Genomic DNA, 27,990 nt, shown 5'->3' with positions numbered 1-27,990 from the left:
TTCCTAACAAGGCACCATAATCCCTTAAAGTGCTTTTCCTACTTATGTAGAGTTTAATATTTCTCTACTATAATATGTATTTAAATTACAAATCATTTTAAGATCTCCTCTCACATTCCTGTTTACATACAGAGGCTGACAACTCATTTCATGATATGCACTTGCACGTTTTCAAGACATTAATGTTTTTATTCACTGACTGCTTACAGAGATCTTAGAAGTGGTTGGGAATTCAAATACCTATTGTTTTAGTTACAAAGCCAGTCTTAGCCTCTGGAGTCTAACAAGCAGGATTAGATTCCCATATTTATAATTGTGGTGTCCCAGCACCAGTAGCTGTCCTGTGGCTTTGGACTGTCTCGGGCAGCTTGGTAGCACAAGGTGTTGGTGGATTAATTATGTATGTACTATAATAGTAATATATTTTCCTAAATTAATTTCCTTATTGTTCTTTGTATATATGTTTTCCATGTTGCTGTGCCTTTAAGGGTCCTACCCATGAGACCCTGCAGTGAACCCCATGTGACCCTGCCTGCCAATGAGACCCCAAAAGTCTCCCTTGTATAGTGGAGCGTCACTTTAAGCAATAACTATAAGAAAACGGAAGTCTAAGAATTATTGTTCCAGATTTAATATGCACAGGATACACCTGGAGAGGGGAAGCTTATTATTACCGGGACTGAAATAACCCTCTGTGTATAAAAGAGTCCGGGTAATTATACTGTATGACAGAGACGACATTACAAAGGGCAGGACGGCCCCTGACACAAACGCAGAAAGAAAACCCTTCCTATAACACTGCCTTATGTGTCCCAGGTATATACTGCTGCTGGCATGCCTTATCACCAGGTATATACTGCAACTGGCATGTCTTATTATCACCAGGTATATACTGCTACTGGCATGCCTTATGTGTACCAGGAATATACTGCAACTGGCATGTCTTATTATCACCAGGTATATACTGCTACTGGCATGCCTTATGTGTACCAGGAATATACTGCTACTGGCATGTCTTATTATCACCAGGTATATACTACTGCTGGCATGCCTTATGTGTACCAGGAATATACTGCTACTGGCATGTCTTATTATCACCAGGTATATACTGCTACTGGCATGTCTTATTATTACCAGGTATATACTGCTACTGGCATGTCTTATTATTACCAGGTATATACTGCTACTGGCATGTCTTATTATCACCAGGTATATACTGCTGCTGGCATGTCTTATTATTACCAGGTATATACTGCTACTGGCATGTCTTATTATTACCAGGTATATACTGCTACTGGCATGTCTTATTATCACCGGGTATATACTGCTGCTGGCATGTCTTATTATTACCAGGTATATACTGCTGCTGGCATGTCTTATTATTACCAGGTATATACTGCTACTGGCATGTCTTATTATTACCAGGTATATACTGCTACTGGCATGTCTTATTATCACCAGGTATATACTGCTGCTGGCATGTCTTATTATTACCAGGTATATACTGCTGCTGGCATGTCTTATTATTACCAGGTATATACTGCTGCTGGCATGTCTTATTATTACCAGGTATATACTGTTACTGGCATGTTGTTACGCCGAGCGCTCCGGGTCCCCGCTCCTCCCCGGAGCGCTCGCTACACTCTCCCCGCTGCAGCGCTCCGGTCAGATCCACTGACCCGGGGCGCTGCGATTCCGCTTCCAGCCGGGATGCGATTCGCGATGCGGGTAGCGCCCGCTCGCGATGCGCACCCCGGCTCCCATACCTGACTCGCTCTCCCTCGGTCCTGTCCCGGCGCGCGCGGCCCCGCTCCCTAGGGCGCGCGCGCGCCGGGTCTTTGCGATTTAAAGGGCCACTGCGCCGCTGATTGGCGCAGTGATTCCAATTAGTGTCTTCACCTGTGCACTTCCCTATATCACCTCACTTCCCCTGCACTTCCTTGCCGGATCTTGTTGCCATCGTGCCAGTGAAAGCGTTTCCTTGTGTGTTCCTAGCCTGTGTTCCAGACCTCCTGCCGTTGCCCCTGACTACGATCCTTGCTGCCTGCCCCGACCTTCTGCTACGTCCGACCTTGCTTCTGTCTACTCCCTTGTACCGCGCCTATCTTCAGCAGCCAGAGAGGTGAGCCGTTGCTAGTGGATACGACCTGGTCACTACCGCCGCAGCAAGACCATCCCGCTTTGCGGCGGGCTCTGGTGAAAACCAGTAGTGACTTAGAACCGATCCACTAGCACGGTCCACGCCAATCCCTCTCTGGCACAGAGGATCCACTACCTGCCAGCCGGCATCGTGACAGTAGATCCGGCCATGGATCCCGCTGAAGTTCCTCTGCCAGTTGTCGCTGACCTTACCACGGTGGTCGCCCAGCAGTCACAACAGATAGCGCAACAAGGCCAACAGCTGTCTCAACTGACCGTTATGCTACAGCAGTTACTACCACAGCTTCAGCAGTCATCTCCTCCGCCAGCTCCTGCACCTCCTCCGCAGCGAGTGGCCGCTCCTGGTCTACGCCTATCCTTGCCGGATAAATTTGATGGGGACTCTAAGTTTTGCCGTGGCTTTCTTTCCCAATGTTCCCTGCATCTGGAGATGATGTCGGACCTGTTTCCCACTGAAAGGTCTAAGGTGGCTTTCGTAGTCAGCCTTCTGTCTGGAAAAGCCCTGTCTTGGGCCACACCGCTCTGGGACCGCAATGACCCCGTCACTGCCTCTGTACACTCCTTCTTCTCGGAAATCCGAAGTGTCTTTGAGGAACCTGCCCGAGCCTCTTCTGCTGAGACTGCCCTGTTGAACCTGGTCCAGGGTAATTCTTCCGTTGGCGAGTATGCCGTACAATTCCGTACTCTTGCTTCAGAATTATCCTGGAATATTGAGGCCCTCTGCGCGACCTTTAAAAAAGGCCTATCCAGCAACATTAAAGATGTTCTGGCCGCACGAGAAATTCCTGCTAATCTACATGAACTCATTCACCTAGCCACTCGCATTGACATGCGTTTTTCCGAAAGGCGTCAGGAGCTCCGCCAAGATATGGACTCTGTTCGCACGAGGCGTTTCTTCTCCTCGGCTCCTCTCTCCTCTGGTCCCCTGCAATCCGTTCCTGTGCCTCCCGCCGTGGAGGCTATGCAGGTCGACCGGTCTCGCCTGACACCTCAAGAGAGGACACGACGCCGCATGGAGAACCTCTGCCTGTACTGTGCTAGTACCGAACACTTCCTGAGGGATTGTCCTATCCGTCCTCCCCGCCTGGAAAGACGTACGCTGACTCCGCACAAAGGTGAGACAGTCCTTGATGTCTACTCTGCTTCTCCACGTCTTACTGTGCCTGTGCGGATGTCTGCCTCTGCCTTCTCCTTCTCTACTGTGGCCTTCTTGGACTCTGGATCTGCAGGAAATTTTATTTTGGCCTCTCTCGTCAACAGGTTCAACATCCCAGTGACCAGTCTCGCCAGACCCCTTTACATCAATTGTGTAAACAATGAAAGATTGGACTGTACCATACGTTTCCGCACGGAGCCCCTTCTAATGAGCATCGGATCTCATCACGAGAGGATTGAACTTTTGGTCCTCCCCAATTGCACCTCGGAAATTCTCCTTGGACTTCCCTGGCTTCAACTTCATTCCCCAACCCTGGATTGGTCCACTGGGGAGATCAAGAGTTGGGGGCCCTCTTGTTCCAAGGACTGTCTAACCGGTCTCCCTAAGGCCTATATGGACTTCGCGGATGTTTTCTGCAAAAAACAAGCTGAGACTCTACCTCCTCACAGGCCTTATGATTGTCCTATCGACCTCCTCCCGGGCACTACTCCACCCCGGGGCAGAATTTATCCTCTCTCTGCCCCAGAGACTCTTGCCATGTCTGAATACGTCCAGGAAAATTTAAAAAAGGGCTTTATCCGTAAATCCTCCTCTCCTGCCGGAGCCGGATTTTTCTTTGTGTCCAAAAAAGATGGCTCCCTACGTCCTTGCATTGACTACCGCGGTCTTAATAAAATCACGGTTAAGAACCGCTACCCCCTACCCCTCATCTCTGAACTCTTTGATCGCCTCCAAGGTGCCCACATCTTTACTAAACTGGACTTAAGAGGTGCCTATAACCTCATCCGCATCAGAGAGGGGGATGAGTGGAAAACGGCATTTAACACCAGAGATGGACACTTTGAGTATCTGGTCATGCCCTTTGGCCTGTGCAACGCCCCTGCTGTCTTCCAAGACTTTGTTAATGAAATTTTTCGTGATCTGTTATACTCCTGTGTTGTTGTATATCTGGACGATATCCTAATTTTTTCTGCCAATCTAGAAGAACACCGCCAGCATGTCCGTATGGTTCTTCAGAGACTTCGTGACAATCAACTCTATGCCAAAATTGAGAAATGTCTGTTTGAATGCCAATCTCTTCCTTTTCTAGGATATTTGGTCTCTGGCCAGGGACTACAAATGGATCCAGACAAACTCTCTGCCGTCTTAGATTGGCCACGCCCCTCCGGACTCCGTGCTATCCAACGCTTTTTGGGGTTCGCCAATTATTACAGGCAATTTATTCCACATTTTTCTACCGTTGTGGCTCCTATCGTGGCTTTAACCAAAAAAAATGCCGATCCCAAGTCTTGGCCTCCTCAAGCGGAAGACGCCTTTAAACGACTCAAGTCTGCCTTTTCTTCGGCTCCCGTGCTCTCCAGACCTGACCCTTCCAAACCCTTCCTATTGGAGGTTGATGCCTCCTCAGTGGGAGCTGGAGCTGTTCTTCTACAAAAAAATTCTTCCGGGCATGCTGTCACTTGTGGTTTTTTCTCTAGGACCTTCTCTCCGGCGGAGAGGAACTACTCCATCGGGGATCGAGAGCTTCTAGCCATTAAATTAGCACTTGAGGAATGGAGGCATCTGCTGGAGGGATCAAGATTTCCAGTTATTATTTACACCGACCACAAGAACCTCTCCTACCTCCAGTCTGCCCAACGGCTGAATCCTCGCCAGGCCCGGTGGTCTCTGTTCTTTGCCCGATTTAATTTTGAGATTCACTTTCGTCCTGCCGATAAGAACATTAGGGCCGATGCTCTCTCTCGTTCCTCGGATGCCTCAGAAGTTGAACTCTCTCCGCAACACATCATTCCACCTGACTGCCTGATCTCCACTTCTCCAGCCTCCATCAGGCAAACTCCTCCAGGAAAGACCTTTGTTTCTCCACGCCAACGCCTCGGAATCCTCAAATGGGGTCACTCCTCCCATCTCGCAGGTCATGTGGGCATCAAGAAATCTGTGCAACTCATCTCCCGCTTCTATTGGTGGCCGACTCTGGAGACGGATGTTGTGGACTTTGTGCGAGCCTGCACTATCTGTGCCCGGGATAAGACTCCTCGCCAGAAGCCCGCTGGTTTTCTTCATCCCCTGCCTGTCCCCGAACAGCCTTGGTCTCTGATTGGTATGGATTTTATTACTGATTTACCCCCTTCCCGTGGCAACACTGTTATTTGGGTGGTCGTTGATCGATTCTCCAAAATGGCACATTTCATCCCTCTTCCTGGTCTTCCTTCAGCGCCTCAGTTGGCTAAACAATTTTTTGTACACATTTTTCGTCTTCACGGGTTGCCTACGCAGATCGTCTCGGATAGAGGCGTCCAATTCGTGTCTAAATTCTGGAGGGCTCTCTGTAAACAACTCAAGATTAAATTAAATTTTTCTTCTGCATATCATCCCCAGTCCAATGGACAAGTAGAAAGAATTAACCAGGTCTTGGGTGATTATTTGCGACATTTTGTTTCCTCCCGCCAGGATGACTGGGCAGATCTCCTTCCATGGGCCGAATTCTCGTATAACTTCAGAGTCTCTGAATCTTCCTCCAAATCCCCATTTTTCGTGGTGTACGGCCGTCACCCTCTTCCCCCCCTCCCTACCCCCTTGCCCTCTGGTCTGCCCGCTGTGGATGAAATTTCTCGTGACCTTTCCATCATATGGAGAGAGACCCAAAATTCTCTCTTACAGGCTTCATCACGCATGAAGAAGTTCGCGGATAAGAAAAGAAGAGCTCCTCCCGTTTTTTCCCCTGGAGACAAGGTATGGCTCTCCGCTAAATATGTCCGCTTCCGTGTCCCTAGCTACAAGTTGGGACCACGCTATCTTGGTCCTTTCAAAATTTTGTGTCAAATTAATCCTGTCTCTTACAAACTTCTTCTTCCTCCTTCTCTTCGTATCCCTAATGCCTTTCACGTTTCTCTTCTTAAACCACTCATCCTCAACCGTTTTTCTCCCAAATCTGTTCCTCCCACTCCTGTTTCCGGCTCCTCGGACATCTTCTCTGTCAAAGAGATCTTAGCTTCTAAAAAGGTCAGAGGGAAAACTTTTTTTTTAGTGGACTGGGAGGGTTGTGGTCCTGAAGAGAGATCCTGGGAACCTGAGGACAACATCCTAGACAAAAGTCTGCTCCTCAGGTTCTCAGGCTCTAAGAAGAGGGGGAGACCCAAGGGGGGGGGTACTGTTACGCCGAGCGCTCCGGGTCCCCGCTCCTCCCCGGAGCGCTCGCTACACTCTCCCCGCTGCAGCGCTCCGGTCAGATCCACTGACCCGGGGCGCTGCGATTCCGCTTCCAGCCGGGATGCGATTCGCGATGCGGGTAGCGCCCGCTCGCGATGCGCACCCCGGCTCCCATACCTGACTCGCTCTCCCTCGGTCCTGTCCCGGCGCGCGCGGCCCCGCTCCCTAGGGCGCGCGCGCGCCGGGTCTTTGCGATTTAAAGGGCCACTGCGCCGCTGATTGGCGCAGTGATTCCAACTAGTGTCTTCACCTGTGCACTTCCCTATATCACCTCACTTCCCCTGCACTTCCTTGCCGGATCTTGTTGCCATCGTGCCAGTGAAAGCGTTTCCTTGTGTGTTCCTAGCCTGTGTTCCAGACCTCCTGCCGTTGCCCCTGACTACGATCCTTGCTGCCTGCCCCGACCTTCTGCTACGTCCGACCTTGCTTCTGTCTACTCCCTTGTACCGCGCCTATCTTCAGCAGCCAGAGAGGTGAGCCGTTGCTAGTGGATACGACCTGGTCACTACCGCCGCAGCAAGACCATCCCGCTTTGCGGCGGGCTCTGGTGAAAACCAGTAGTGACTTAGAACCGATCCACTAGCACGGTCCACGCCAATCCCTCTCTGGCACAGAGGATCCACTACCTGCCAGCCGGCATCGTGACACATGTCTTATTATCACCAGGTATATACTGCTGCTGGCATGTTTTATTATCATCAGGTATATACTGCAACTGGCATGTCTTATTATTACCAGGTATATACTGCTGCTGGCATGCCTTATTATCATCAGGTATATACTGCAACTGGCATGTCTTATTATCACCAGGTATATACTGCTGCTGGCATGCCTTATTATCACCAGGTAAATGGGTCCATTTCTTGGCAACCTCTAAATTTACCTAGAGTCCACCTGAGGAAGAAGAATGAAGGTTGAGCTAAGGAAATAAGAATAGATAAAACAGTGATGGGAGCAAGTTGCCCTTCAAGCCAAAGACAAAGCTGTCTAAGGCTATGTTCAGAATAACATTTTTGCCAAATGTTTGCCACCGAAAACACGGGCGGACATTCAGCAAATAGCGGGCGCAGGCAGAACACTAGGACCACTCGGAAATGCACCAAATCCATAGACAGTAATGGATTTGTGAGCTGATTTGCCCTAAAGGATAGAAGTGTCCGGAGGCCGGAATTGGAATATTGGTGACGGAAACATCTGCCGCGGAAGTTACGCCATGTGCACGTTCCAGCAAAATCCCATTGAAAACAATAGGACTGATTGACTACTATCAAAAACCGTATACTGTAAATTTACAGTTCGGAAACAGTAGAAAAAGCCATTGTAGGACCCGGTTTTTGGTTTGGCACCTAAAAAAGAACTCAAGCGACACAGTGCTAAAACTGAGTAACTTTTATAGTACGGGTTCTCAATAGATTTGGCCACAAATGCGGTTTTATACATAAACCGTGGTGTGAGTGCACCCAAAGACCATCGGCCGAATAAGGGCATGGGGCTGGATGCGTATTGGGACCAGGGGCGAGTGGGGCCTATAGCATAGGTCAAACAGGGTCTCCTTCTGGTACAACAACCCCTAACAGGAGTATCCTACACCCTTGGTACTAATGCAGGATCTATGATAGATACTGACCACCCATTAGAGATGAAGCTAACTTAGTCTGGGCCCCCTTTGTCCAAGGGCCCCATAGAAGCCACATGGTATTTGCACCCTGGTCTTGGACAGTCTGCACTAGGCTTCAGATATTGAAGGACCATTCATGATATACCCCATACCCAATGCTCCCATCTATTTTGGGATAGTGGTAATTCCGAAACTTGAGTCCTGACTCGGCTGCTACAATCTATAGTCTGTGCTTCCCAACCAGTGTGCCTCCAGCTGTTGCAAAACTACAACTCCCAGCATGCGAGGAGTTGTACTTTTTTCAACAGCTGGAGGCATACTGGTTGAAAAACACTGATCTATCGACCATAAAGGGGTAAACAATTATTATTTTTTAAATCAACTGGTGCCAGAAAGTTAAACAGATTTGTAAATTACTTCTATTAAAAAATCTTAATACTTCCAGTACTTATCAGCTGCTGTATGATCCACAGGAAGTTCTTTTCTTTTTGAACTTCTTTTGTGTCTGACCACAGTGCTCTCTGCTGATGTCTGACCACAGTGCTCTCTGCTGACACCTCTGTCCAGAACAGGAGCAAATCCCCATAGCAAACCTATCTGGCTCTGTACAGTTCCTGACATGGACAGAGGTGTCAGCAGAGAGCACTGTGGTCAGACAGAAAGAAAAGAATCCGACAGCTGACAAGTACTAGAAGGATTAAGATTTTTAAATAGAAGTAATTTACAAATCTGTTCAACTTTTTGGTACCAGTTAATAAAAAAAAAAAAAAAAAAAAAAAAAAGTTTTCCACCGGAGTTCCCCTTTAAGTCATTTTTGCTACATTCTGGAGACTTCATTTCAAGGCCACAAGATCTCCAAATGACCTGACCCCCTACAATTTCTCAAAATAAATCTCAAGGAAAAAATAAAAACTTTAAGAAACTTTTTCTCTCGCCCACTAAGAAAATGAGGAGAAGTAAAACGATCCAGAAGTTTCTTTCGGCAGCTCCACACTTAGCTACATTGAGTGTTATATAAGTATTGTATGTTACTCTAAACCCCGGCATTGCTGCGGCAGGGTAAAGCACACCCGCGGTGCAGGGAAGAGGTGATCTATCCTCAGCGGCTGGAAAGAGATAACACGGCCATGAAAAAATCATTAGAACCCAAGCTGTCGGCCTTATTTTCAGGAAAGGAGAGGGGTGCTTGAAACACAAGCTTCGCCTTAGGGACACAAGTAAAGGCTCAGACCATTGTACGGACTCCATTATCATTAGCCGGCAGGGAGAGAAAAGTGTTTTGTTGAACATGACAGGTGCATTCAGGTTTACATCTTCCTTGATATCCCCAAAATGTAGCGTGCCGACAGAGAAGGCTATTTATACACCCTCAGATCTTATAGATATAAATAAACTAAAAGCGGTAAACGTGAGACTAGGACACCTGAGGACAACTGGACAGTCAGGAAATAAAAAAAAAACCTTTATTGTCCCCAATGTTTACAGCGCTGAGCAGCTCAGTGTGGGTTGGGGTGCAGTGTAGGTGATGGATCTACTTTCAAACTGCAGGTCCTATTATATAGTAAAATACTAGCAGAGTAGCCGGCATTGCCCGGTCTTCCTACCTAAACCTTGTGGGAGGGGAAAAGCAACAATGTCACTTCTCATATCCCGTCCTCATATCTGTTACGCCGAGCGCTCCGGGTCCCCGCTCCTCCCCGGAGCGCTCGCTTCACCTCCTCCGCTGCAGCGCCCCGGTCACGTCCTCTGACCCGGGGCGCTGCGATCCTGCTGCTAGCCGGGATGCGATTCGCGATGCGGGTAGCGCCCGCTCGCGATGCGCACCCCGGCTCTCCTACCTGACTCGCTCCCCGTCTGTTCTGTCCCGGCGCGCGCGGCCCCGCTCCCTAGGGCGCGCGCGCGCCGGGTCTCTGCGATTTAAAGGGCCACTGCGCCGCTGATTGGCGCAGTGGTTCCAATTAGAGTTATCACCTGTGCACTCCCTATATTACCTCACTTCCCTTGCACTCCCTTGCCGGATCTTGTTGCCTTAGTGCCAGTGAAAGCGTTCCTTGTGTGTCCCTTGCCAGTGTTTCCAGACCTTCTGCCGTTGCCCCTGACTACGATCCTTGCTGCCTGCCCCGACCTTCTGCTACGTCCGACCTTGCTTCTGCCTACTCCCTTGTACCGCGCCTATCTTCAGCAGCCAGAGAGGTGAGCCGTTGCTAGTGGATACGACCTGGTCACTACCGCCGCAGCAAGACCATCCCGCTTTGCGGCGGGCTCTGGTGAAAACCAGTAGTGGCTTAGAACCGGTCCACTAGCACGGTCCACGCCAATCCCTCTCTGGCACAGAGGGTCCACTACCTGCCAGCCGGCATCGTGACAATATCCCATCCTCATGTCCCGTCCTCATATCTCGACCTCATGTCCCGTCCTCATATCTCGACCTCATGTCCCGTCCTCATATGCTGTCCACATACCCTAACCCCATATCCTGTCCTCATATCCCATCCTCATACCCTAACCCGATTTCTGGCTACATATTCTAACCCCAGATCCCGTCCTCATATCCTAACCCCATATCCTAACCTCATACTCCTTATAGCCCGACCTCATATCCCACCTTCATATCCCCCCAAAAAAACATGAAGCAGTTGGGTCATTAGACTTGCGGTCAGGCCTCGATTTGCAGCTGTTATACAGTGTTCTTCTATAGAGGCATGCATTAAAGGAGATATATCATGGGGAAAAAACTTATCCTCTATCCACAGGTTAGGAGATAAGTTTTAGATTGCGAGAGGTCCAACTGCGGTCAGACCCCCCGCAATCTAAAACTTATCCCCTACCCTGTGTATAAGGGTTATGTTTTTCTCCTTTAAGGTTCACTGTCTTAGGCAATATTTGCATCACATATAGGGGCTCTGTTGACTGTGTACAGTCATGGTCATAATGTCACACCAAACTCCAAAAATGGTCTGGACAAAATTATTGGCCCCCTTAACTTAATATTTGGTTGTACACCCTTTGGAAAAAATAACTGAAATCATTCGCTTCCTATAACCATCAATAAGCTTCTTACACCTCTCGCCCGGAATGTTGGACCACTCTTCCTTTGCCAACTGCTCCAGGTCTCTCTTATTGGATGCAAACCCAGCTTTCTGAGACTGGGCTGTACAGTGCGACCCAAAATCCATTGGTAATCCTCAGATTTCATGATTCCTTGTACACATTCAAGGCACCCAGTGCCAGAGGCAGCAAAACAACCCCAAAACATCATTGACCTCCACCATATTTCACTGTAGGTACTGTGTTCTTTTCTTTGTAGGCCTCATTCCGTTTTCGGTAAACAGTAGAATGATGTGCTTTACCAAAAAGCTCTATCTTGGTCTCATTTGTCCACAAGACATTTTCGCAGAAGGATTTTGGCTTAGTCAAGTTCATTTCGGCAAAATGTAGTCTTGCTTTTTTATGTCTCTGTGTCGGCAGTGGGGTCCTCCTGGGTCTCCTGCCATAGAGTTTCATTTCATTTAAATGTCGACACATAGTTCTCGCTGACACTGATGCTCCCTGAGCCTGCAGGACAGCTTGAATATCTTTGGAACTTGTTTGGGGTTGCTTATCCCCCATCCGGACTATCCTGCATTGACACCTTTCATCACTTTTTCTCTTCCGTCCACGCCCAGGAAGATTAGCTACAGTGCCAAGGGTTGCAAACTTCTTGATAATGTTGCGCACTGTGGACAAAGGCAAATCTATATCTCTGGAGATGGACTTGTAACCTTGAGATTGTTGATATTTTTCCCCAATTTTGGTTCTCAAGTCCTCACAGTTCTCTTCTCCTCTTTCTGTTGTCCGTGCTTAGTGTGGCACACACAGACACACAATGCAAAGACTAAGTGAACTTCTATCCTTTTTATCTGCTTTCAGGTGTGATTTTTATATTGCCCACACCTGTTACTTGCCCCCAGGTAAGTTTAAAGGAGCATCACATGCTTGAAACAATCTTATTTATCCACAATTTTGAAACTGTGCCCATAATTTTGCACAGACCATTTTTGGAGTTTGGTGACATTATGTCCAATTTGCTTTTTTTCCTCCATTTTTTTGGTTTAGTTGCAATACATACTAAGGGAATAAACATGTGTATAGCAAAACATGTGTTACTGCAATCCTTTTCTGTGAGAAATTCTTCATTTTCTTGAAAAATTTCAAGGGTGCCAACATTTACGGCCATGACTGTACTTCAAAATGGTATTCCGATATATACAACTGCATATGAGATGAATAAAGTCTACTAGTGGCTACGTGTGGTCCGAATGTATACGTTTTGTTTGTAGTAGACTATGGCCGCACCTCGGTAGATGTCGGAGTACCTTTTTGACGTTATACCGACTGTCAACGGAACCCTAAAATGTGATGTGAATGGGGCCTTATACAGTCAGCTGTGCTCCACTGAAAGGACTCCAGTTCTGACCTGTCATAATGTCTGTTAAGGCATACTTTATGGGATCTAATAGGTAGACAGAGGACACCATGTCCATCTGTGGATCCACTATTGATTGTGGCATTTAGGTGTTACAAAGAGACTATCAACAGCCCTAGGGCTCGTGCTAGTGATCATACAGGCATTCCAAGACAAACAGCATTCCAGGACAAATTACCTTCTTCTAAACCCTAAAATACACACAAAAATACATGGGCAGGTTCCCGCAAATAGGTAGTCTCCAAACTGTGGACCTACAGCTGTTGCACAACTACAACCCCAAGCAATAGCTGTAGGGGTCCACAGTTTGGAGACCACTGATGTAAATCATAGACTAAACAAAAACCCTATAAGATATAATTTTTAATATACATAAATTAAATTAAAATTACATTCTATACACATACACATAGACATCATATACTGGTTTAATTGATACCAAGACACTGGACCCATTGAAAGACTTCTAACCAATCCCATAGTCAGCGGCATAGAAGGATAACAACACTAATAGTGATAATCAATAACTCACGTGTCCGTATGTCTTGAATCCTTCCAATTCAATCCATTCCAAAGGGCTGTGGAAGGACGCATTGATGGGGCCAAATATCCAAATTATAGTGAGGAAACGGGGTAGCTATCTGACCTTGAACTTGAAGTCCATCATCTCTAGTAGTGGTGATGAAGCATCAACATTAATAAATCTACATGCCTCGACACGTTTCACCCCACTTGGGATTCCTCAGGAGGTTGTTATAATAGTCCACAGGATCTAGGGCATCAACAAGGCATGTCCCATTCTGGCCGGTATGGAGGACTGGTGCTTCCAATGAGGCATGCTCTTCTAAACCCTCTGAGATAAGTTTATTCCGCTTTATTTTGTCCCCCCCCCCCATCTATATCTACACGTGTAAGGGTGAAGAATTAAAAGCTTTCGATTTGCCCTCTGTAAGTAAAATCACCTGCTCAGGGATATGCCACCTGATGAAAAGAAGCCTACGATTTGTTTGCAGAATTAATACATTCACGCTGGAATAGCTCGGGCACAATGGGGCCCTTTTTTTGGACAGAAAACAGTACGCTGGAGATTTGTATTACAGCTCTGAGTGTGTTTGCTGCCATAGTCAGGAGGACTGGTGGCACATGCCAAGATTTTACTCAGTCCGAAAAAAAATACGGGAGATGGGAGTAATAGAAAACTCCTTTTGTAACCTTTGTTGTTGCAGATTGCAGTGGTTTCTGGTTACTCTCGCCCTTTTTATCTGCCCGGATCCATATTGAATCGGTGCTTGTAAGCAGAGATGGAGCCATCACAGGTTAATATCTGATTTGATATGGTCTATTAACCCCTTAAAAGGCTAATCCTAAGAAAAAAACATATCCACAGGATATCCAGCGATGGCTGTCGCCCACGACCATCTGACTGCACAGTATCTCAGGGATCCATCTGTCCCCTTTTCCTATTCCCTTCACAGGCCGACATTTTGTTTATACCCTCTCCACATCCTCTCTTCGCCCCCCCCCCCACACACCTTTTTTAGGGAGGGTGTTTGCAGTGATCAGGTGGCCTATCAAATAATTGGCTTTTTCCCCGGCTTTTGGGTGCCCTCCCCCTACCTTATAATGTGCCCGGATGGATTTCTGCCGCCATTCACCCCCACACAGGGTCCAGGAGGTTGACCCACCCTCCCTCCTCTTTTTTCTCCCCTTGTGTTTTTTCTGCTTGATTTACAGTGTGTTCCTGTTGCAAGTCACAGCGAGGCGGTATTGGAAAGGCGATTTGCACAAGTTATGGGTTTTCCATGCGTTTGCCGGAGTCAGGGCAAACTATCACCCTATGTTTACAATTTTTGAGTGCCTTTATATGTGTTATTTATATATTTAAATAAATTCTGTGGCCTACCACCACCCATTTATAAGTTACTATGTAGTCCTGTCAGTATTTTGAAGGGGTATGGGGGTTTTTGTTATTCAGGTTACAATGTCTGGGCTGTCTAGGTGATAAGTATCTGATACAACTGCTGGGACCCCCACTGATCCCGAGAAAGGAGATATCTTGTCCCCCTAGTGCAGCAGAGTCCGGTGAGTTCTCGACCACTAACTCACTAGGGGACTTCCGAACATAGGGGAGGACAGTGCTCATCTATCTTTAGAAGACCCATAGCAAGTGAATGGAGCAGCAATGTCGTGATCGTGGGAGTCCCAGCAGTCGGACCCCCAATGATCAGATAATTATCACCTTTCCTGTGGATAGGAAATTACTTAAACTTAGCATAACCCCTTAAAGAGTGGAGGTAGTCAAGTGAATGAGCCTGAAATGCAACACCCAATATAGTCTATGAATAAGAGGAGCACCGTTCCTAAAAAAAAAATGCAGCCATGTTTTCCCAATCCCATAAATCCTTTTAACGTATTGTTTAAGTTTAAAAAAAAATTGTCTGCTTCTTCCAAAAATGGAGGCACACCTGGCCATTGGTGGAGTGCGGTATTGCAGGCCAAACATAGTGTTAGTATATAAAATAATAGTACCATACATGGCTAGATAGGCCAAGTCATCAAAATTCCACGCATAACTTTTTTACACTCTACAGTCCTTTCCAGCACTGAGATATAAGCCTTTCTGTTCCTATGCAAATTAAGTTCAAGTGCCCACAAGGCGTTCCTGAGCACGGCATGTGCCCAAGTAAGTCCAGCCTATCACATCTTTATCACTACTCCCTGGCCTGCTTGCGTCGACCTACCTGTTTTGACTGACAGCTATTAGATAAAGAGGATGCAGACTGGACTTACCTGGGCACTTGGTGAGCTAGGAAACGCCCCCTGGGCACTTCATTCACATAATAACAAAAAGGCTTATATCTCGGTGCTAAAAAGGACTATAGAGATTAAAAAAAAAAGGTATGTCTGGAATCCTCATAGCTGATGTCCTTATTTACACCCCTGTTTTCTGCTGACAGATCCACTTTAAATAATAATGTAGTACAGTGCTATACCATATCTATAACTGTTCCATCTACCTGTACATGCTGTGCAACTACACTGAGAACATTTCCTATCTGAAGTAATAGAGAAACATTTACCAAATCAGCCCATTCGTGTAGGTAAATTTGGCTATATTGCTTATATTTCAAAACATACTAAAGCCTCATTTTGTTCATTGTATTTTCTGTTTTCTCTTATTTAGTGTAGAAACTTTCGTGCTACCTGGAAATAGTCAACAAGTTGGAGCTGCTTCGTTTAGAGGTTTTAGCAATTTTTTATCCTAAAAATGGCTTGTGACACGACTAGACAAGGAGGATAGGTTTTTAATAATAATAATAATAATAATAATAATAAAAATAATGATGATGATGATGACTAAGGCATAACATTATCCTTAATACTTGCATTCAGCATTCATGAGTTAATAGGCTCAGATTAAGGTGTTATTAGAACCACCGCTCATTCACAAGAGCGCGGCACCTTGTGCTTATATTAGTGCACCAAGCATAGATGTACATTAACAATAAATAGATCCGTCAGTAAACCTACTTGTTTATGGTTTCTAAGCAACATTAATGGAGAATTGATGAAAGCTGTCTTTGTTAAATATTTAATGTAAAAGTTCCCACATAATTATTCAAGAGGACCTTGGACACTTCATTCCATCAGAAAATTCAGTAGTGTGAACCTGCCCTAATTCCGCTGGAAGAATTGGCATGTCCATTTTTTCGACAGAATTCGCGAGTACCATCCCAAGAAGTCACTTTGTTTTTTCCATGACGAACTCTGCTTAAAATTCTCCTATATTTTATCATGGAACAGAAAGAGGATTGTTGCTCCAAATTCTCTGCGCCATTCGCTTAGTGTGAACATACAGGGGGTTGTTTACCATTTTCTGCACCAGCGCAGAGTGGCAAAACTGTGCAATTTTTGTGCAGATGCAGAAAATGATAAATACCCCCCCCCCTTTAGAGCACAGAATTACAAACTTTGCACTCTAATATTATTTGCATTATCCATACCCTACTCTTATTTTTATAGTTGACCAATCCAGTGCCAACTGTGCCCATTGCAATCACCAGCCCAAGCGGTTGCAGACTCTAAGCACCCCATATCCCTACTTAACAAGGCCATGAACTCTTAGACCTCTAATGTAAATGCAATGCAGGATTGAGTCTCTTCAGTTTCTAAGGTTGTAGTAGACATATTGTTACGCCGAGCGCTCCGGGCCCCCGCTCCTCCCCGGAGCGCTCGCTACACTCTCGCTACTGCAGCGCTCCGGTCAGATCCACTGACCCGGTGCGCTGCGATACCGCCTCCAGCCGGGATGCGATTCGCGATGCGGGTGGCGCCCGCTCGCGATGCGCACCCCGGCTCCCGTACCTGACTCGCTCTCCGTCGGTCCTGTCCCGGCGCGCGCGGCCCCGCTCCCTAGGGCGCGCGCGCGCCGGGTCTCTGCGATTTAAAGGGCCACTGCGCCGCTGATTGGCGCAAGTGGTTCTAATTAGTGTGTTCACCTGTGCACTCCCTATGTATACCTCACTTCCCCTGCACTCCCTCGCCGGATCTTGTTGCCATTGTGCCAGTGAAAGCGTTTCCTTGTGTGTTCCTAGCCTGTGTTCCAGACCTCCTGCCGTTGCCCCTGACTACGATCCTTGCTGCCTGCCCCGACCTTCTGCTACGTCCGACCTTGCTTCTGTCTACTCCCTTGTACCGCGCCTATCTTCAGCAGTCAGAGAGGTTGAGCCGTTGCTAGTGGATACGACCTGGTCACTACCGCCGCAGCAAGACCATCCCGCTTTGCGGCGGGCTCTGGTGAAAACCAGTAGTGACTTAGAACCGGTCCACTAGCACGGTCCACGCCAATCCCTCTCTGGCACAGAGGATCCACCTCCTGCCAGCCGGCATCGTGACACATATTTTTGTTTTGCATATTTGTTTTATTTTGCTTACCATTTAAAAATTAGGCCAGCATGCAGCGTTCTCATTGGGACGAGCACATTTGCCTTAGCGCAGGTACGAGTATTTAGAAGTGACTCTAGACAGATGGAGACAAACACAGTGGGGAGCCATAGGAAGCCTAAACGGATTAAACTTGGAAAAAAAAATATCAGGATAATTGTTAAGAAGATTATACTGTGGGCTCACGAATGGGGACCCAGGAGGTGACCTACACGAGTACCGCAGGAATCAGAGACGCAGGAAACATTAGACAGGTGTAAAAAGGAAAAGATACAGACAGAATTCAGCTGATGGGGAGGAGGGAGGGGATTAGGTTACCTGACTCTTTTTTCTTTCCACCTGTACCATTTTAGTCAGAGGAAGGACACAGGGAGTCGGAAGGAATTATTATTTATTATTATTATTATTATTATGGTTGACAATGGAAGACATCTCCCCGAAGAGAAGGAAGCTTGCGATGGAGCTTTAAGAAATGAAAGAGCTTCTGCCTAATCGGAGAGAAAGTGTTCACTCAGTTGAGTTGAATATTTGAGAAGCAACTCAACAAAAGAAGCATTGTTTGCCGGTATACAGGCTCATTGTAGTTTATGCAATAGCCCCACTATTGGTTACTGGCGGCTCGCGGTTCATTGAAAACCAGGGACAGAGCTTTTGTAATCCTAGATGTAGCCAATTAAACCGGCTGCAGCAACCACTTGGCTGAGCAGTCTGCGTCCTAATATGTGAAGAGGAAAGTCCAGCTTCTCTGCATCCAGTCAGGGAGGGAGATGGTGATGTGCAGATTATAGGAGGGCAGCCGACACAGCCCAAAGTAGAGGCAAGTGGAGCAGGATCAAAACCGCGTCATTGGGTGTTAAGTTGAGGTGCTTTTAAGTTCATTCATTTTAATCCAGATCTCCCAGGGCTGCTTACCAAGTGCCTACCCTTTGCGTTCAGACCGCTGGTAACACGAGACACTTTCGCTTGAGAATCTACGAAAGATATTTCGAAGACAGAGGAAATAAATAAAAAAAATGCCAACCAATGGGATACACCAAATTCTCAAGATCCAGTTCGGCTTGATCAATTCTGATAACAAGTATCTGACGGCAGAAGCTTTTGGCTTCAAAGTTTATGCCTCAGCTCCGAGCCTGAAGAAAAAGCAGATATGGACTTTAGAGCAGGATGAGACGGACAGCTCGGTGGTCTACCTCAAAAGTCACCACTTAGCCAGATACCTGTCTGCCGACAAAGATGGGAATGTGTCGTGTGAGGCTGAAAAACCAGAAGGTGATTGCCGTTTTACTATAACTGCACAGTCTGATGGCAGGTGGGCCCTCCAGTCCGATGTACACAAGAGATTCTTTGGAGGTTCTGAAGACAAGCTGTCATGTTTTGCACAAACCATTACGGAGACAGAGCTCTGGGCTGTGCATTTGGCCATCCACCCACAAGCTAACCTACTTAGCGTCAGCAGAAGAAGGTACGCACACTTGAGCCCTCAGGAAGATGAAATCTCCACAGACAGTAATATACCATGGGGTGTAGACTCCCTCATCACCCTGGTGTATCAGGATAAAAAGTACTGCTTGAAAACTTGTGACAATAGGTACCTACGAAATGATGGGAAGTTGGTTAAGGATCCTGATAACGGCACAGGCTACACTTTGGAATTCAAGGCAGGGAAGTTGGCCTTCAAAGATTGTATTGGGAAGTATTTGACACCCATGGGGCCTACAGGAACACTGAAATCTGGGCGGAGCTCCAAACCTGGCAAAGATGAACTCTTTGATCTTGAGGAAAGTCACCCACAGGTTGTGTTCATGGCATCCAATAGAAGATACATCTCTATCAGACAAGGTAAACTAACACCTTAATGGCAGCTGCCACTTGTGGTGATTTCACCTGTTCTACCCTCCCATGCTGAAATGTTTGCTTCATTTTTTAGATTGTTTAGTAGCCATCTAGAACTTTCCAAATTTATTGAATAGAATCTTAAGTGGATTAAACAACTGGTTCGGTGCATATAGACTGAACATGGTTGACAAGTCTCCTTGAGTCCAATGGTGTTTATAAAATGCCACAAAACATTCGAAAAATGTAAAAGCATTGATACTTGACCCCCTTCCCCCAGCCTTCTGTTATTTTTTATATCTCCATTGGAATCAGTCATGTTGTGATGCTAAAGAGTTTTGGTTGTTCACTAAGACTGGGTTTACACTGATTATTTTGGTTAGTATTTTTCAGTCAAACCCAAGAATGGGTCCAAGAGACAGAAAAATGTTCAAATATTTCCATTATAGTTTTCTCTGTGTCAGTTCCACTCCTGGCTTTGTCTGAAGATACTGACCCAAATACCAGGTGTGAACCCAAGCTTAGCATGAAGACCTCTTTTTGAGCTTTGGCAAAGATTCCAAATGTAAATGTTTAAAGGAAATCTGTCAGCCTGTTCACCCACACTAAGCCCAATACGCTGGGTTATAGTGTGGGTGAACAGGAGTCCAACGAGGGGTCACTTTATTTAAATATGTAGGCCCGGAAATATGTCAACCAAAAGATCCTGAATTCAGTGAATCGTTCACAGGGGGGCGGGGCTTCGCCGCCTCAATTTACATATTCATTTTCTGTGACTCCACATTCTGAATTCAGCAAAGGATCTTCTGGGGGACATATTTCAGGACCTACTGGACATATTTAAAGGGATACTCCTCTGCTCAGCATTTGGAACATACTGTTCCGAACGCTAGGAGTGCGTGATGTCATAGCCCCGCCCCCTAAATGCAAGTCTATGGAAGGGTTATCATGCCCCCTCCCATAGACTTGCATTGAGGGGCGGGGCTATGATGTAATGAGGGGGCGGGGCTATGATGTCACAAGCTCCAGGGTTCGGAAGTTTGTTCCAGATGCTGAGCAGCAGAGTATCCCCTTTAAGTAAGTGACCCCTCGTTGGACTCCTGTTCACCCACACTATAACCCAGTGTATTGTGTGGGTGAACAGATGACAGTTTTCCTTTAAAGGGGTACTCCCGTGGAAAACTTTTTTTTTTAAATCAACTGGTGCAAGAAAGTTAAACAGATTTGTAAATTACTTCTATTAAAACATCTTAATCCTTCCAGTACTTTTTAGGGTCTGTATACTACAGAGGAAACGGTTTTCTTTTTGGAACACAGAGCTCTCTGCTGACATCATGACCACAGTGCTCTCTGCTGACATCTCTGTCCATTTTAGGAACTGTGCAGAGCAGGAGAAAATATCCATAGCAAACATATGCTGCTCTGGACAGTTCCTAAAATGGACAGAGATGTCAGCAGAGAGCTCTGTGTTCATGATGTCAGCAGAGAGCACTGTGTTCCAAAAGGAAAACCATTCCCTCTGTAGAATACAGACCCTAAAACTGGAAGGATTAAGATTTTTTAATAGAAGAAATTTACAAATCTGTTTAACTTTCTGGCACCAGTTGATTTAAAAAAAAAAACGTTTGCCACGGGAGTACCCCTTTAAATCAGAAGGTTCTTAAACTGGAAAATGCTGTAAAAATGGGAGGTTCCAAAATGACCTTTTATGATATATTAATAAAAGCAATAGGGGTCTGACAACTGAGACTCAAGACTGTGTGGGCTTATTTTACCCTCTTACCATTTATGATTATTCCTGATGTTCCTCTTAATAATATATGAATACGAGAAATGAGGATTAAAGATCTAAGAAAGAGAGAAAGATTCATTCCATGTTGGGGATAATGATAATCCCACCATTATAAGCGTCATGGCAGCAATACGGTGTCAGAGATGATTAGTTTGTATGATTAGTCACTAATTGAAATGATAGAGAGCTCAGCGTGGTTGTCTATGCACCTGTCCGCATGGATCCAACAAAGTCGAATTGACAGGCTTATCTTATAACATGAAAGGGCTACTTTTCGGGGAAGTGGATGTCCCATTTAGGCCCCTTTCACACTACAGGCATCATCCTTTAAAAAACCTCCTGAAAACGGCCGTCAAAAAATCCCATTCATGTCAATGGGATTTTTTGACCATCCTTTTGCATCAGGCGTGTCCGTTTTTACTAATATCAGTTATTTTTGCTGGCACAAGAGACGGTGCGTGCACTAATTTTTTGTCCGGCAAAAAAAAATGGTGAAAAATCGGACGTTAAAATTTTATATTGAAGTCTATGGGAACTGGGTGTTCAAAAAAAAAACATCCGTTATCATCAGTTATTGTCCGGTTTTTTAACATCCGTTTTTTTGCACTGAGCATGCTCAGTACAGCTTTACAAAGAAGGGTTAAAAACCTGATTTAAAAAAACGGATGTAACTGGTAATAACGGATGATAACGGATGAACAACGTCAGGTTTTTTAAGAAAAAAAAACATAAAAAATGACGGATGATGGTCATCAGTTATCATCCGTTATTACCAGTTATTGCATCAGTTTTTTTTCATCCGTTATTGTAAAATAACGGCAGTAAAAAAGCAGAATGACACCTGTAGTGTGAAAGGGGCCTTTCAGATATAGGAGTAAGGAACGTAACACTATATAACAAAGGTTATGGAAAGCTAGGCGACAAGGAGCTGGGTGACAAATGGAAGTGGTAGCGTTGGTCATATTGTGCCAAAGAACGAGAGGGCAGCCCCAAGGACTGGTGATTTTGGAAACTATAATGGTTTTCTATACAAAAACATAGATCAAGTGACTCATAGGTGAAAACATCCGGATCCTTTTAAAGCTATTGGAACTGTTGTCCTCCTATTATTCTCCTAAGTAAATATATAAGCGCCATTTGTGTCTGACATCTGCTGAAAAGCAAGTTGACCTGATAAAACAATCCCACTGCACGATCTGGGGAATCTGTTAGGCTGGGTTCACACCATGTTTTGTTAAATACGGTTCCCGTATACGGCTGGGAGGAGGGGGGCGGGGCTTAATCGTGGCGCCCGCACTCAGCCGTATTCAGGAACCGTATTTAATGTATGTCTATGAGCCGACCGGAGTGAACCTCAGCCTCCGGTCGGCTTCGTTTTCGGCCGTATGCGGTTTCCCGACCACAGGCAAAAACGTGGTCGACCGCATTTTTGCCTACGGTCGGGAAACCGCATACGGCCGAAAACGAAGCCGACCGGAGGCTGCGGTTCACTCCGGTCGGCTTATAGACATACATTAAATACGGTTCCCCTATACGGCTGAGTGCGGGCGCCGCGATTAAGCCCCCCCCCCTCCTCCCAGCCGTATACGGGAACCGTATTTAACAAAACGTGGTGTGAACCCAGCCTTATTGCTATATATTGTTGTATGGGATAATGAGAAATGTTTATGGCCATGACGGGTGTCACTTCCCACCTCCTAAAGAGTAATGATTTATAGGTTTTTTGCTGTTTTTTTTTTACCCCAATTCTGAGCACTGGCAATTCTTTCAACAAGTTGGGAACAACTTTTGATAAAGAGAGGGGTTTCCATTTTGGGAACAGTGACAAGGAATGTCTCTCCTTGGAGGACCTTAAAGGGGTAGTCCGGCGCTAAGACATCTTATCCACTATCCAAAGGATAGCATTGTGACATCACGCTCCGCCCCCCCTCAATGCAAGCCTATGTGAGGGGGCGTGACAGCTGTCACGCCCCCTCACATAGGCTTGCATTGAGGGGGCGGAGCATGTCGCCACACCGGGGCGGAGCCGTGAATTCACAATGCCCCGGCCCCCGTGATCGCCAGTAATCAGACCAGGAGCGAACGTGCTCTGGGGACTGATTGTAACAGGGTGCTGCGTGCAAGATCACAGGGGTCCCCAGCGGCGGGACCCCTGCGATCAGGCGTCTTATCCCCTATCCTTTGGATAGGGGATAAGATGTCTTAGCGCCAGAGAACCCCTTTAAAGGGGTACTCTGGTGGAAAACCTTCTTTTTTTAAATCAACCGGTGCCAGAAAGTTAGGCCCCTTTCACACTACATAATTACTCCCTTTTCGAAGTTCCGTCAGAAAATCGGCAGTAAAACGGCAGTTACAAAATCCCATTATAGTCTATGGGAGTTTTCTAATAGCCATTTTAACCGTTATAGCGGGTTATTAATAACGGCCGTTATTTTGTGACAGAAGATAGTAACGGGAGAAATAATTCATCAACTATTTCTCCCGTTACTATCTTCCATCACAAAATAACGGCCGTTATTAATAACGGGCTATAACGGGTTAAAACGGCTATTCGAAAAATCCCATAGACTCTAATGGGATTTTGTAACTGCCGTTTTACTGCCGATTTTCTGACGGAACTTCGAAAACTGAGTAATTATGTAGTGTGAAAGGGGCCTTAAACAGATTTGTAAATTACTTCTATAAAAAAATCTTTATCCTTCCAGTAATGTTTAGAAGCTGTATGCTACAGAGGAAATTCTTTTCTTTTTGAATTTTTTTTTGTCTTGTCCACAGTGCTCTCTGCTGACACCTGATGCCCGTATCAGGAACTGTCCAGAGCAGGAGAAAATCCTCATAGCAAACCTCTCCTGTTCTGGACAGTTCCTGTCACGGACAGAGGTGTCAGCAGAGAGTACTGTGGACAAGAGAAAAAAGAAATTCAAAAAGAAAAGAATTTCCTTTGTAGCGCAAAGAATGAACATGTTCTTTCTTTGTGCGGAACAATGTCAGCGGCGGAATTGTCCACTGCTGAAATTCCGCAGCGTGAATGGGTCTCGCGGAGACCTATTCACACTAATATTAAGTTCACACTGCGGAATTCCGCGGGGAATTCCGTAGTGTGAACATACATACCCTTACAGTATGTAGCCTTAAAGTGGTACTCCAATGGAAAACTATTGTTTTCAAATCAACTGGTGCCAGAAAGTTAAACGGATTTGTAAATAACTTCTATAAAAAAAATCTTAATCCTTCCAGTACTTATCAGATGCTATGTTTTTTTTCAGTCTGACCACGGTGCTCTCTGCTGACACCTCTGTCCATGTCAGGAACTGTCCAGAGCAGGAGAGGTTTGCTATGGGGATTTGCTACTACTCTGGACAGTTCCTGACATGGACAGAAATGTCAGCAGAGAGCACTGTGGTCAGGCTGAAAAGAACAACTCTACTTCCTCTGTAGTATACAGCAGCTGTTAAGTACTGGAAGGATTAAGCTTTAATAGACGTAATTAAAAAATCTGTTCAACTTTCTGGAACCAGTGGATTTAAAAAAAAATGTTTTCCACTGGAGGACCCCTTTAAGCTTATAGGTGCAATGCTTGGGTGCCAACGTCCATATCAAAATGATGCAAGAGGCCCAATGCAAAGTTGATTTTACCTCCACATCCACAGCCTCCAGATCCATTAAACAAACCTCAGGTGGTCATGTGAACCTCTCATAGCTTCTGACTAAACAGGAGGGCCATGTATAATGCACTTGTGGGGGGCTGTATATCCTGGAAGGATATACATATGTTTTACCTCTTTTAAGCTAGGAAACCAATTGTGATCAAATAATATTTTAATAAGACTTTCTCATGTCTCGTTAGCCATTGCTAGGCTGGTGTTCAGCTTATATTTTTTATATGTATGAGAATGACAGATGGACTGTATTGTCTATAGCAGTGGTCTTCAACCTGCGGACCTCCAGATGTTGCAAAACTACAACTCCCAGCATGCCCGGACAGCCGATGGCTGTCCGGGCATGCTGGGAGTTGTAGTTTTGCAACATCTGGAGGTCCTCAGGTTGAAGACCACTGGTCTATAGGAAACCAATGATGTGATGCTCTGCCCCTGCTGCCCACACAGGCTGCCATGATTTACATGGCTCAGGGGTGGCTGTCATTGACATGGCACAGATCTATCTATCGTTGGTCCTGTGATCACTGGTGATCCAGCAATTTTAATTCCGATTTGTTTAGTAAACAGGAGGGTCCCATTCTGCGTTTTCAGTGCAAAGACGGTGACATACAAGGTTGTCTTATATCGAAACTAATGGGGCTTACTGTACATGAGACAATCCTCTCAGTGCACATATTGGAGGGGGGGGGGGGGGTATTTTACCAGTTTTCAACTGGTTAGTAACAACTCATCTCACTTTCTTCAATTTAGCCAATAATTAAAGGGGTATCCCAGGATTTTTTTTAAACATTTTTTATATGAACTGGCTCCAGAAAGTTAAACAGATTTGTAAATTACTTCTATTAAAAAAATCTTAATCCTTCCAATAATTATCAGCTGCTGAAGTTGAGTTGTTGTTTTTTGTCTGACAACAGTGCTCTCTGCTGACATCTCTGCTTGTCTCGGGAACTGCACAGAGTAGGAGAGGTTTGCTATGGGGATTTGTTTCTACTCTGGACAGTTCCCGAGACAGGTGTCATCAGAGAGCACTTAGACAGAAAAGAACAACTCAACTTCAGCAGATCATAAGTACTAAAAGTATTAAGATTTTTTAATAGAAGTAATTTACAAATCTTAGGTACAATAACAAAGGCACGTGTGTGCACTCACCGCTCAGCGCAGACAGCTCCGCATGGAAGTCCGGTTCGGGGAAGGCTGGATCACAGCATCGGTGCAGGTGGAAGGGTGCTCGGAGGCCCTTCCACCTGCACCGATGCTGTGATCCAGCCTTCCCCGATCCGGACTTCCATGCTGAGCTGTCTCCGCTGAGCGGTGAGTGCACACACGTGCCTTTGTCATTGTACCTATTGATACTTCATACCCTTCGTATGTGCACCCCGCAGGAGACCTACTGAGGCCCACTGAGACCTTGCAGTACCCTCGAGACAGGTGCAGTAACACCTTAGTATGCCCTCTCTCTTCTTGCTTCCTTATATTGCACCTAATTTACAAATCTGTTTAACTTTCTGGAGCCAGTTGATATATATATAAAAAAAAAAAAATAAGTTTTTTCCTGGATAACCCCTTTAACATGATACTCTTGTTGACTCATGATGGCACTCTGGTTGTGTCTTACGGGGGTAGGGTGGCTGACACTTCTTAAAGAGTGGTGTGACCAACTCTTATGGAAACATTGGCGCTATAGATTTCAGGGCCACTGTGGTTGGACCCATTCAATGACTGTAGTTCTCATTAGGACATTATAGATGGCAACTATAAGGGCAAGTGGCTGACTTAAAGGGGATCTGACTGGCACTTAGGACATACGTTGGCTGGCACAGTGCAGAAACTTTATTTTTTGGAGGGGCTCCATGAATGTTATGCCACTGCCAAGACTCCTACAAAAACCCTATAAGAACCAATCCAAGGGCATAAATACCATATAGGCAGCCCATCAATTTGGTATGGAGCTTGTAACGGAAAGATCCACTTTGGTCTGACCCAATCCTAACCCCTTCTTGGGCAGTGTGATCAACTGCAAGGTGTCCTCTGTCCACAATTTAAGAAAGAGTCACACGGAATGTGCCTGGCCTTCATGTTACAGGCATGGCATGGTGGCATGAACCAACAACATTGGTAAATTCCTGTAGAAGGCAATCGTTCTCCAGAAGAACCCCACATTGACCACATATAAATAGAATATAAATTCTAAGGAAAGTGATTAAGAGTTAGGCCCCACAATGATCAGGATGGATTTCGGACATTAACCAGAAGGGGGTACCATTGTGATCTTCCTATGGACTTTTTTTCCATCTCAAACTATATAGTCAAACTATGAACATAACTCTATTGATGATGTTGTCCAGAAGAAGGACACACGGGAGGGGTCAGTGTCCAGGATATGACCATGTCTGCCCTCTCTATAGAGCTCTACCTGTTATGACATTGTTACAATAATTTATTCTGTGGTAATGATGTAATTAGAGGATCATATGAATGAATGTCTCTTACTAAGGCTGTGATAACCATGACTGTGTAGCTTTTTGGCAGGGACTCTTTCATCGTGTGAGGTACTTATTACAGGACACATATGTATATTACCTGGTTATGTTACTCATGAAGGTCTAAGGATGGATATATGAATTTCATTCATGGGCTTCATGACTTCATCATGCAAAGTCTATAAGGCTGTATTATGGCTAAAGAAACTTAAAGGGGTACTCCGGTGGAAAACTTTTTTTTTTAAATCAGCTGGTGCCAGAAACTTTAAAAGATTTGTAAATTACCTCTATAAAAAAATCTTAATCCTTCCAGAACTTATTAGTTGCTGAATACTACAGAGGAAATTATTTTCTTTTTGGAACACAGAGCTCTCTGCTGACATCACAAGCACAGTGCTCTCTGCTGACATCTCTGTCCATTTTAGGAACTGTCGAGAGCAGCATATGTTTGCTATGGGGATTTTCTCCTACTCTGGACAGTTCTTAAAATGGACAGAGATGTCAGCAGAGAGCACTGTGCTCATGATGTCAGCAGAGAGCTCTGTGTTCCAAAAAGAAAATAATTTCTTCTGTAGTATTCAGCAGCTTATAAGTACTGGAAGGATTAAGATGTTTTAATAGAAGTCATTTACAAATCTGTTTATCTTTCTGGCACCAGTTCATTAAAAAAAAA

General features: G+C 45.6%; 2 protein-coding genes across 5 annotated transcripts in view; one reads left to right on the top strand and one right to left on the bottom strand.

Annotated features, from left to right (window-relative positions):
* Nucleotides 1-27,990, bottom strand: part of FAAP100 (FA core complex associated protein 100) — a 230,956-nt gene that overhangs the window by 12,412 nt on the left and 190,554 nt on the right. The gene's annotated exons all lie outside the window — the stretch shown is intronic.
* The window catches only part of FSCN2 (fascin actin-bundling protein 2, retinal), a 48,287-nt gene continuing 38,274 nt past the window's right edge, over nt 17,978-27,990 (top strand). Inside the window, exon 1 of the mRNA XM_056549730.1 lies at nt 17,978-19,392. Within this exon, the coding sequence (XP_056405705.1) occupies nt 18,567-19,392 (826 nt within the window). The 5' untranslated portion in view covers nt 17,978-18,566. The remainder of the gene's footprint in view (nt 19,393-27,990) is intronic.

Source organism: Hyla sarda, chromosome 13 (genome assembly GCF_029499605.1).
Source record: "Hyla sarda isolate aHylSar1 chromosome 13, aHylSar1.hap1, whole genome shotgun sequence".
In the NCBI taxonomy this organism is placed as follows: Eukaryota; Metazoa; Chordata; class Amphibia; order Anura; family Hylidae; genus Hyla; species Hyla sarda.
Note: the sequence above shows the minus strand (reverse complement) of the source record. Positions and strands in the feature narration are given on the sequence as shown.